General features: G+C 30.6%; 1 protein-coding gene across 1 annotated transcript; it reads right to left on the bottom strand.

Moving 5' to 3' along the window:
* Nucleotides 1-9,888: 9,888 nt before the first annotated feature.
* LOC139843750 (uncharacterized) lies at nt 9,889-12,818 on the bottom strand. Its single transcript, XM_071833896.1, has 3 exons — nt 12,678-12,818; nt 11,035-11,328; nt 9,889-10,394 (listed from the first exon to the last, which is right to left on the bottom strand). The coding sequence occupies exons 2-3, from the start codon at nt 11,303-11,305 to the stop codon at nt 10,105-10,107; spliced, it is 561 nt and encodes a 186-aa protein (XP_071689997.1). The 5' UTR covers nt 11,306-11,328; nt 12,678-12,818; the 3' UTR covers nt 9,889-10,104.
* Between the last annotated feature and the right edge of the window lie 298 nt (nt 12,819-13,116).

The following is a 13,116-nucleotide window of genomic DNA, read 5'->3' on the forward strand; positions in this document are numbered from 1 at the left end:
CAAAATTGCCAAGGACTGCAAGTGGTTTTGATACTATTTGGGTAATAGTTGATCGTCTCACCAAATCAGCACACTTCTTGCCAATAAGAGAAGATGACAAGATGGAGAAGTTAGCACGACTGTATTTGAAGGAAGTCATCTCCAGACATGGAATACCAATCTCTATTATCTCTGATAGGGATGGCAGATTTATTTCAAGATTCTGGCAGACATTACAGCAAGCATTAGGAACTCGTCTAGACATGAGTACTGCCTATCATCCACAAACTGATGGGCAGAGCGAAAGAACGATACAAACGCTTGAAGACATGCTACGAGCATGTGTTATTGATTTCGGAAACAGTTGGGATCGACATCTACCGTTAGCAGAATTTTCCTACAACAACAGCTACCATTCAAGCATTGAGATGGCGCCGTTTGAAGCACTTTATGGTAGAAAGTGCAGGTCTCCGATTTGTTGGAGTGAAGTGGGGGATAGACAGATTACGGGTCCGGAGATTATACAAGAAACTACCGAGAAGATCATCCAAATTCAACAACGGTTGAAAACCGCCCAAAGTCGACAAAAGAGCTACGCTGACATTAAAAGAAAAGATATAGAATTTGAAATTGGAGAGATGGTCATGCTTAAAGTTGCACCTTGGAAAGGCGTTGTTCGATTTGGTAAACGAGGGAAATTAAATCCAAGGTATATTGGACCATTCAAGATTATTGATTGTGTCGGACCAGTAGCTTACCGACTTGAGTTACCTCAACAACTCGCGGCTGTACATAACACTTTTCACGTCTCGAATTTGAAGAAATGTTTTGCTAAAGAAGATCTCACTATTCCGTTAGATGAAATCCAAATCAACGAAAAACTTCAATTCATCGAAGAACCCGTCGAAATAATGGATCGTGAGGTTAAAAGACTTAAGCAAAACAAGATACCAATTGTTAAGGTTCGATGGAATGCTTGTAGAGGACCCGAGTTCACCTGGGAGCGTGAAGATCAGATGAAGAAGAAATACCCGCATCTATTTCCAGAAGATTCGTCAACACCTTCAACAGCTTAAAATTTCGGGACGAAATTTATTTAACGGGTAGGTACTGTAGTGACCCGAACTTTTCCATGTTTATATATATTAATTGAGATTGATATTTACATGATTAAATGTTTCTAACATGTTAAGCAATCAAACTTGTTAAGACTTGATTAATTGAAATATGTTTCATATAGACAATTGACCACCCAAGTTGACCGGTGATTCACGAACGTTAAAACTTGTAAAAACTATACAATGACATATATATGGTTATATATATAGTTAACATGTTTTTATTATAAGTATGTATCTCATTAGGTATTTTAACAATGAGTTATATACATAAAAATGAGACTATTAATTTAAGAAACTCGAAAACGATATATATAACGATTATCGTTATAACAACGTCTTACTAGGTACATATGAATCATATTAAGATATTGATACACTTGGTTAATTATGTTAAATGATAAGTAAATATATTATTAAGTGTATTAACAATGAAATACATATGTAAAAATAAGACTACTAACTTAATGATTTCGAAACGAGACATATATGTAACGATTATCGTTGTAACGACATTTAACTGTATATACATCATACTAAGATATATTATATATCATAATATCATGATAATATAATAATTTAACATCTCATTTGTTATAATAAACAATGGGTTAACAACATTCAACAAGATCGTTAACCTAAAGGTTTCAAAACAACATTTACATGTAACGACTAACGATGACTTAACGACTCAGTTAAAATGTATATACATGTAGTGTTTTAATATGTATTCATACACTTTTGAAAGACTTCAAGACACTTATCAAAATACTTCTACTTAACAAAAATGCTTACAATTACATCCTCGTTCAGTTTCATCAACAATTCTACTCGTATGCACCCGTATTCGTACTTGTACAATACACAGCTTTTAGATGTATGTACTATTGGTATATACACTCCAATGATCAGCTCTTAGCAGCCCATGTGAGTCACCTAACACATGTGGGAACCATCATTTGGCAACTAGCATGAAATATCTCATAAAATTACAAAAATATGAGTAATCATTCATGACTTATTTACATGAAAACAAAATTACATATCCTTTATATCTAATCCATACACCAACGACCAAAAATACTTACAAACACTTTCATTCTTCAATTTTCTTCATCTAATTGATCTCTCTCAAGTTCTATCTTCAAGTTCTAAGTGTTCTTCATATATTTTACAAGTTCTAGTTACATAAAATCAAGAATACTTTCAAGTTTGCTAGCTCACTTCCAATCTTGTAAGGTGATCATCCAACCTCAAGAAATCTTTGTTTCTTACAGTAGGTTATCATTCTAATACAAGGTAATAATCATATTCAAACTTTGGTTCAATTTCTATAACTATAACAATCTTATTTCAAGTGATGATCTTACTTGAACTTGTTTTCGTGTCATGACTCTGCTTCAAGAACTTCGAGCCATCCAAGGATCCGTTGAAGCTAGATCCATTTTTCTCTTTTCCAGTAGGTTTATCCAAGGAACTTAAGGTAGTAATGATGTTCATAACATCATTCGATTCATACATATAAAGCTATCTTATTCGAAGGTTTAAACTTGTAATCACTAGAACATAGTTTAGTTAATTCTAAACTTGTTCGCAAACAAAAGTTAATCCTTCTAACTTGAATTTTAAAATCAACTAAACACATGTTCTATATCTATATGATATGCTAACTTAATGATTTAAAACCTGAAAACACGAAAAACACCGTAAAACCGGATTTACGCCGTCGTAGTAACACCGCGGGCTGTTGTGGGTTAGTTAATTAAAAACTATGATAAACTTTGATTTAAAAGTTGTTATTCTGAGAAAATGATTTTTATTATGAACATGAAACTATATCCAAAAATTATGGTTAAACTCAAAGTGGAAGTATGTTTTCTAAAATGGTCATCTAGACGTCGTTCTTTCGACTGAAATGACTACCTTTACAAAAATGACTTGTAACTTATTTTTCCGACTATAAACCTATACTTTTTCTGTTTAGATTCATAAAATAGAGTTCAATATGAAACCATAGCAATTTGATTCACTCAAAACGGATTTAAAATGAAGAAGTTATGGGTAAAACAAGATTGGATAATTTTTCTCATTTTAGCTACGTAAAAATTGGTAACAAATCTATTCCAACTATAACTTAATCAACTTGTATTGTATATTATGTAATCTTGAGATACCATAGACACGTATACAATGTTTCGACCTATCATGTCGACACATCTATATATATTTCGGAACAACCATAGACACTCTATATGTGAATGTTGGAGTTAGCTATACAGGGTTGAGGTTGATTCCAAAATATATATAGTTTGAGTTGTGATCAATACTGAGATACGTATACACTGGGTCGTGGATTGATTCAAGATAATATTTATCGATTTATTTCTGTACATCTAACTGTGGACAACTAGTTGTAGGTTACTAACGAGGACAGCTGACTTAATAAACTTAAAACATCAAAATATATTAAAAGTGTTGTAAATATATTTTGAACATACTTTGATATATATGTATATATTGTTATAGGTTCGTGAATCAACCAGTGGCCAAGTCTTACTTCCCGACGAAGTAAAAATCTGTGAAAGTGAGTTATAGTCCCACTTTTAAAATCTAATATTTTTGGGATGAGAATACATGCAGGTTTTATAAATGATTTACAAAATAGACACAAGTACGTGAAACTACATTCTATGGTTGAATTATCGAAATCGAATATGCCCCTTTTATTAAGTCTGGTAATCTAAGAATTAGGGAACAGACACCCTAATTGACGCGAATCCTAAAGATAGATCTATTGGGCTTAACAAACCCCATCCAAAGTACCGGATGCTTTAGTACTTCGAAATTTATATCATATCCGAAGGGTGTCCCGGAATGATGGGGATATTCTTATATATGCATCTTGTTAATGTCGGTTACCAGGTGTTCACCATATGAATGATTTTTATCTCTATGTATGGGATGTGTATTGAAATATGAAATCTTGTGGTCTATTATTATGATTTGATATATATAGGTTAAACCTATAACTCACCAACATTTTTGTTGACGTTTTAAGCATGTTTATTCTCAGGTGATTATTAAGAGCTTCCGCTGTCGCATACTTAAATAAGGACGAGATTTGGAGTCCATGCTTGTATGATATTGTGTAAAAACTGCATTCAAGAAACTTATTTTGTTGTAACATATTTGTATTGTAAACCATTATGTAATGGTCGTGTGTAAACAGGATATTTTAGATTATCATTATTTAATAATCTACGTAAAGCTTTTTTAAAAACCTTTATCTATGAAATAAAGGTTATGGTTTGTTTTAAAAATGAATGCAGTCTTTGAAAAACGTCTCATATAGAGGTCAAAACCTCGCAACGAAATCAATTAATATGGAACGTTTTTAATCAATAAGAACGGGACATTTCAATATATATCGATGCATATAGCAATATAAAGACACGGGAGGACTAAAAACACTATAAACCCAAGGGTATAGTAAAAGTAAATAGATTCTTTCGGCGGTAGATGAAAAAGAAGAATGACAGATATGAAGGTAAGGAATATATCAAGAATCAGAACTGGATGGAGCATATTGACAAATACTTTAAAGTATGAGGTGAGGGAGAAAGAAGAGAAGGTGTGAGTTGTAAGGAAATGAAAGGAGTCGATTTATAGTAAAATATCCGACAGAGCCATCAAAATGGATGATCGCATTAAAGCGGATCCTAGTTCCCTTAGTTACCGGAGAATCAAATCTTATTACGAAGATTTTATCCAAATCTCTTGAACTTGGAAATCAATCCTATCTACGTCAAAAGATATGACGAATCTATACCTACTCATTTCACTCTTTTGGTGATAGCTTCACTCGTACTTATCAAATGGTTTTATCCATATTACTCAATGATGATAATACCCTAATCTTCAGCTTATATGCGTCATGAAAACATACTTATTGCCAGCCATGACCATCCTAATCAAATTTCGGGACGAAGTTTCTTTAACGGGTAGGTACTGTGACGACCCGAAAATTTCCGACCAAATTTAAACTTTATCTTTATATTATTCCGACACGATAAGAAAAGTTTGTTAAATTAAATCTCAAGGATTTTAAACTATGTTCATACATTCATTTAACCTCGACCAAATTCCAATGATTCACGAACCATTATATGAACAGATATGATTATATATCTATATGTGTATATATTATAACTTGAAAACATTAACAAAGTATTAGAGGTATTATACTTTACATGAACGTATTTGTTTCAAAATATATTTAGAACAATTATCGATGGAATTAAAAGATAATACCAAAAGATTGAAATATCAGATACATTGAATTATGATTTTGAGTCTCTATTAAGAGGTCCACTTTGATTTAGAAAATCTTTCCTTTTTAACGATATTCGGAATAAATGGTAAAGTGATCTTCGAATAAGGACAAAGTGTCAAGTAGCGAGAGCTAGTCAGATTGGTGGAAATTTCTGTTAAATTCCAATACATGCCTTACAATAATTGCCTCGTGACTTTTGATAAGATAAATTAATTAACATTCATATTAGGTATTGTGAAAGTGAAATTAGGGAATATAGGAAAATTAGAAAATAGATGTTGACAAGTTAAATAGATCGACATTTTACAGTAAGATGATTCCTTACGTTTGATTTTTCCTTTAGACTTAATCCTACGAGTTATAATTAAACTGGAAGTTAAAACCTTGAAACCTGATATGATTCATATATGATTTTACGAAAACGTCTTTTCGATATAATAGACTTTTTAAGAACGTCTTATGACATAACAACTTCTACTATTATAACCTTTGTAATAAAATGATTGGAATATTAAGTAATTGGAATATTAAAATGTCTTTGTAAATCTTTTTATATAAATAAAGTATATCAATTTTAAACTTTACAAATACAAATGTTACGAAATAATATTTCTTATTATTTAAACGATTTCAAGATATATATATTTGAATATTATTAGTTTTGAAAAACTATATATTATATATTGTCTCAAATTTATATTTCGAAATGAAAATATACAATTATATATATTTTCACTTAGTCATAAAACGTCCTGAATTAAAATAATATATTTTGATAAACAACGAGTCACTGATTTATAGAAGCAAATGACCACAACGCTAAATTTTATAAGTTACCTTTATTATAAGGTAATTTATTGATGAGTAAGTCAAATTATTAATAAGGGTACACGTCGCGTAACGTAAAAGGCTAGTTTTCTAAACGTACGAAAGTGCGTTCGAAAAATCGAAAGTGGTACATGAGTCGAGTGACAACGTACGAGTCATTTGAACAAAAATTACATTTTTACCATGCACATAAATATAATATAATATATAATTAATTCTATAAATTATATATATATATATATATATATATATATATATATATATATATATATATATATATATATATATATATATATATATATATATTAAATAATATAAAAACGGTGTCGGTAAAAGAACTAATGCGATTGAGCTGTAAAAGTAGGTTCATGCGATTGCATGAGCATCACAAACAAGCCTCATGCAATCGCATGAGGTGCAAGACTTGTTAATATTCTATAAATGCAAACGTAATCTAGTTTTAAGAACACACATACATTCATTTTTTTATATCTAGTACTCCTTATAGAAATATTATTATTTATATTATTATTATTATTAATAATATCAAGATTATTAATATTAATATTATTATTAATATTAATATTATTATTATTATTAGTATTATACATAAAATATTACGACGAGGTCATGAGCAAGTTATTTCAAAAATAGATTTTATGAGTAGGATATGGCTAAGAAAATTATGGGTTATAGCTATGGAGGTGATTGGTATGGTTCATGGGTATGCTCGTGAGGTCAATCTAGTGTTTATCATCTCCGTTGCGTTTACGTACCTTTCCTGCAATATTGAATTTCAATATTGATACGTGAGTACTCATAATTTAATTTTTACATACTAATAGTGTATCCCTAACTAGTGCTCGATTATATAGGATTATGCATGCTTGTACTTTTGATATTGCCATTAGATATGTTATGTTGAATCTTGAATTAGTTACATATGCGGTTGAGATAAGGTATAAGATATGCATGTCGTTGGAAAGCTAGCGAAAAATTATGAACTTTTCATTTAGATATCGAATGATTTCGATGAACGGATCAGAAGTTATAGTCAATTGAATTTTTATATTATTATTAAAAATGATTATTATTATTATCGTCGTTATTACCGTCGTGATAGTTTTTATCTAATTATTATTATTATTATTATTATTATTATTATTATTATCATCATCATCATCATCATTATCAATAAAAGGTAGTATCATTAAAAATTATTATTTTTATTATTATTACTATCGTTATTATCATCAAAGTTATAATTAAGTATTATCATTAATATTATCATAATACTTATTATCATTAGTATTATTATAATTAAAAACTAATATTAGTAACACCTAATTATTATGATTACTATTATTATCATTAACATGAATGCGCTATAAAAAACGATTAAAAGCTATTAAATGAATCGATTAGGAAATAATGAGTATGAGTATCATGATGAAATTAAAATATTGTAAGATATTGATTTAGATAAAATTACCGTTCTTATTTTTATTATTACTATTATTATTAAAAGTATCGTTAGTATTAAAACTATCATTTTAACGAAAATTATCATTTTAATAGAAATATCATTGTTATTATAAAATATCATTATTGTTATCATTTTAAATAGAGTTATTATTTTAAAGTTAATATTAAAAAGTATCGTAAATATTAAAGTTATCATAATTAGAATTATCGTTTTATCATAATATCACTTTTAGTAAATATAAATATTAATATTTTTATTAATAGAATTATAATAATTATTATTATTATTACAAAATAATACAACTTTTACTTATTATTATTATCAATGTTATTTTATCAAATGAATATGTCATACAAAGATAACTTATTACACGTAATATAATTTCATTAATAATACATATCATTATATTTTTATGATATTAAATGAACTTCATAAATTTTATTCTATACAAAATGTTATTTTTTAACAAATGAATTATATTATTTACTCTAATAAAATCTTTTAAAAATATAAAACGGCGATATTTAAACTATATAATAATCATGTATAAATTTTGAAAATCATTTTTTAGTCAAATTGACTTTTGTTGACTTTTGCATATTAGTCTCGAGCATTAGGATTGTGGTACACTATGACATAACCTAATTTGTAGACAAATATTGACCAACATATAAATATATATACTTAATTTAGGTTCGTGAATCCGAGGCCAACCTTGCACTTGTTCAATGACGTTATATGTATTTTTACTACGAAATACAGTATGGTGAGTTTCATTTTACCTTTTTACCCTTTATATTTTTGGGCTGAGTATACATGCGCAATTTTTTATAAATGTTTTACGAAATAGACACAAGTAATCGAAACTACATTATATGGTTGAATGATCGAAGCCGAATATGCCCCTTTTTAGCTTGGTAGCCTAAGAATTTGGGAACAGACCCCCAAATTGACGCGAATCCTAAAGATAGATCTATCGGGCCCAACAAGCCCCATTCTGGAATTTGGAATGCTTTAGTACTTCGAGTTTATCATGTCCGATGGGTGTCCCGGAATGATGGGGATATTCTATATGCATCTTGTTAAGGTCGGTTACCAGGTGTTCAATCCATATGAATGATATTTTTGTCTCTATGCATGGGACGTATATTTATGAGAAATGGAAATAAAAATCTTGTGGTCTATTAAAATGATAAAAATGATCGATTATGTTAAAATAATGAACTCACCAACCTTTTGGTTGACACTTTAAAGCATGTTTATTCTCAGATATTAAAGAAATCTTCCGCTGTGCATTTGCTCATTTTAAATATATTACATGGAGTCAATCATGGCATATTTCAAAAGACGTTGCATTCAAGTCATTGAGTTCAATAGAGATTATTATTAAGTAAATGACAGATTAGATCATTTATAGTTGGACATTATGAAATGGTATGCATGTCTGTCAATTTTCGATGTAAAGAAAGTTTATCTTTTAAAAATGAATTGAATGTTTGAAAAATGTATCATATAGAGGTCAAATACCTCGCGATGTAATCATATGTTATTGTATTCGTTCTTATGGATTAGGACGGGTCTTTACATTTCACTCTTTTTCATACCCTTTTCTCTCACCTTGACTCCGCCTTTAATCCCGACCTTCTTCATAAGATCAAAACGAAACTTGCTAGCATGAACGTGCACCCCTACAAAAGCCTTTACCCTTCATGTCCGCACAAATACAATACTTTCGACCCGCACTCTTCCCTGTAGCGACGTTGGCCAAATTGTCAAGAATTGCACCAGAAGTAGTTGAATTCAAAATCTCCCCAATTCTCCTTTTTTTTACTCTTACTGCTCCACATTTGGCTCATATAATCCCGCCATTAAGTGCTCTAACTTTGAATACAAACAAAAGCCAATATAAAATTAATTTTAAATCAAAGGCTTTTGTAAGATATTTTTAAGCTCTTTTATAAGATTTTTTTTAAATCTTTAGTGTAACCAGGAGTATTTAATCTAACCATCCATTTAAATGTGGTTTAACATCTGTCATTTATAGATAAAATGATCACGTTATACACCAAACACAAGCCTAGTGAGGAGTCAAATAAATCGGAAAACGTTAATATCGCACCGACTTTTACTATTATCAAGGCTAATACACAATCATTTCAGAATATCTTCAACCATCATCGAGAGTCATACATATAAGATCCTTTATTATCATAATATCTTAAAACCCGAACCATAAAAATCCATCAAGAAAGCATAAATTGGCAATGCCAATCCAAACTATAAACAAGAAACTCCGTTCTTAGAAAGTTAAAAACAGAAAATAAATAAAAGTCATATATATATATACAGCAAAATAACAATTACTTCCATTTCTTGAATCCGGACATCTTTCCCTTGTGCTTTCCAAACTTTCCATGTTTCCCGCCTTTTCCATGCTTGCCAGCCTTAAACTTGCCACCACCATGCTTACCATGTTTGCCGCCGCTAAAATGTCCCATGCTGCCCATGCCTGGAATCATGTTATGGGCTCCTCCATGTGATGCATTATGGCCTCCATGGCCCCCATGAGATGAAGTCAGCTGATGAGCTCCATATGCTGCAGCAGCAGCTGCTGCGCCTCCAGCTAACATTGCTCCCATACCACCATGTCCTGATCATACATATGAATGTTTAAGTTATGATTATAATTATAATTTTGATGATGATGACATATGAACCAAGTTGAAAAAGATTATAAGAATTAAGGATAAAAAGCATGCATCTTTCACCATTAAAAGCAGAATAAGTACTTATAGTTTTAGACCAATGCTTTCCAGGGAAAAAAAAAGTTTGCTTTACATATTCGGTTCTCCTAAAAAGTAAAAAGTTTAAAATATCTCCCAAGAAGGTATATCTTATTTTCAACGATCAGATAGAATTATCCTGTTATTCTTTAGTTTAACATACAAATTAATATACAAAAGATTGTCTGCAACAATACTCAGTATTCAATCAATCTATTCTACTATTATAGCAGAACACACTTCCAAAAAAACATTTTAAAAAATACGAGTAACAAGTTGACTTGTAAAAAATTAAACAATCTGACATGCTTTCTCTATTGAAAAATCTTGACTATACTGTGACATCTGAGTTTTAACCAAGTATTAAGCTTCAATTCAATTGCTTCTTTCAAGAAACATAGAAACATCCAATTAAGACTTCTTATAATTTATTTCAATAACAAGCAAATTCACATGGCAATATAATATGAAAAAAATGTATACAAGATTGTTACTAGAGAATAGTACCTCCTGAGTTATGTGGAGGAGCTGAGTGACCAGGATAGCCAGCAGGGGGATAGCCTTGTGGGGGGTAACCTTGTTGTGGAGGATAACCTTGTGGAGGGTATCCTTGTTGCGGAGGATAACCTTGTGGCGGATACCCACCGTGTTGTGGAGGATAAGCTCCTTGCGGAGGGTAACCGCCACCATGTTGTTGATGTCCGGCCCCGGCAGCGTAACCGGCGAGATTGGAAAGCAACCCTTTGTCTTGATTGTTATGTTGATCGTCTCCACTCATTTTGTTTCAATTTAGTATTACACCTGCAACAATCAAACACCAAAATCCATTTCCAATAAGTAACACAGGAAAATAAAATATGAATGTTTGCTTTCAAGAGCATATAGAGAGGTTTCAGATTTGGTACCAACTCTTAACAATTGTCACAAAGAGACATATGCTACCGAATAATAATGAATATGATATTATGAGTATATAACTATCAATGTTTCTTGTAATGCATTTAAATTAGTATGTCATTAACCACTTACATAAAATTAATCACAAAACATTGGCAAGTATAAGGAGTTAAGATCGAAGGGCTTCACAAAAAAGGGGCAGTTAATTATATTTTGAAGAAGGAGAAAGTTGGAAACAATGAGTCAAACTATCTAAATGGGAAGTTAATCCACAATCTCAAGGGAATGGTGGATGAACATCAATAAACTACTACTCCCTCCGTCGCTAATTTATTGTGCAGTATTCCATTATTAAGTTCTATTATGCCCTTAATGTACGTGGATAGATGGGATTAAAGGAAAAGAAAAAGTAAGGATAAAACTGAAAAGTAAACAAAAAGTCAATACTTTTGTGACATTTCCTTCAACTATGGAGACAACTAAATTGGGACGGATGGAATACTATACTATCTTAAGTTAAAAAGTAAGGTTTTAAGTATTTGATTTTTAGTATGTGCCAATACAATAGAGCCTAGAAAGTGTCTTTCATTTTCAGTAACTATTTCTGTTGGAGTACATTTTACTCACGCAGTCACACCTTAACCTTGGTTGTTTTGTTTGGTAACATAAAAATACAGATTTTGTAAAAGTGTTCACAATAATCCATGACCTACAGATTTGGTGAAAAGATAGCACCATTTACCAAATTCAGGTAAGAAAATTAAGAAAAAGACTTATCTTGGTTATTTTAAGAACAAAAGGTCAAACCAGGCACTGCATACTTTTCAACACATCACATCATCTAGCCCTGATTTACTTCTCAAAAATATCTGACCATTTTGGTCAACTAACAAAAGGGGGATATATTCTTTTTCATATCCAATTCCTAATATCAAATTCAAAATTAGGTTACTACAGATTTAAAACTAAAAACATAATTCAATTTATTACAACCAAACACGGACTGACGATCAAACATTTACGCATTTGACCGTCAATTATTTGCAGTCTTCATCAATAAACACAGCACAACTAATATATTCATTATAATCATAATCATAATCATAATCATTGCAAACAAAAATTAAGATATTAAAGTATAATCAACGCGTTTATTCATCAATACGTAAATTTAAACTCTAAATATTCATTATAGCTATAGCCACGGATAACAGAATAAAAACTAACACATTTGAAGAGAGAAAATTGCTTACCGGAAGGTTTGATTTGAAATTCGCAGATTTTGTAATAGGATATTTATTTTGGGGATATTTTACAAGATATGAAAATTAAAATGTATGTATTTAAAATGAATAAGGTGAATGGGAGTATTTATAGACAGAACGTGCAGATAACACGTAGTGCATCGACTCGTTTACTTGGATACGCCCACGCGTTTCTTCCGCGTACTCGCTTGAACGTGTATTTATCTATCTCTATTTCTTTTTCTACTGTATTTTTTATTTGTATTTCTTAATTTATAGAATAATAATAATAATAATAATAATAATAATAATAATAATATTGGTGTTTGGGGATTTTGCATTGTCATTTTAGCTATGCACTACAACTAAAGGTTGTGTGCGGCTATGTCGCATGCCGCTGTGAAGTTTCATTGTCCCTTCGTGGGTCTTAGTGGCTGTCAAAATGGGA

Source organism: Rutidosis leptorrhynchoides, chromosome 4, assembly GCF_046630445.1.
Source record: "Rutidosis leptorrhynchoides isolate AG116_Rl617_1_P2 chromosome 4, CSIRO_AGI_Rlap_v1, whole genome shotgun sequence".
Lineage (NCBI taxonomy): Eukaryota > Viridiplantae > Streptophyta > Magnoliopsida > Asterales > Asteraceae > Rutidosis > Rutidosis leptorrhynchoides.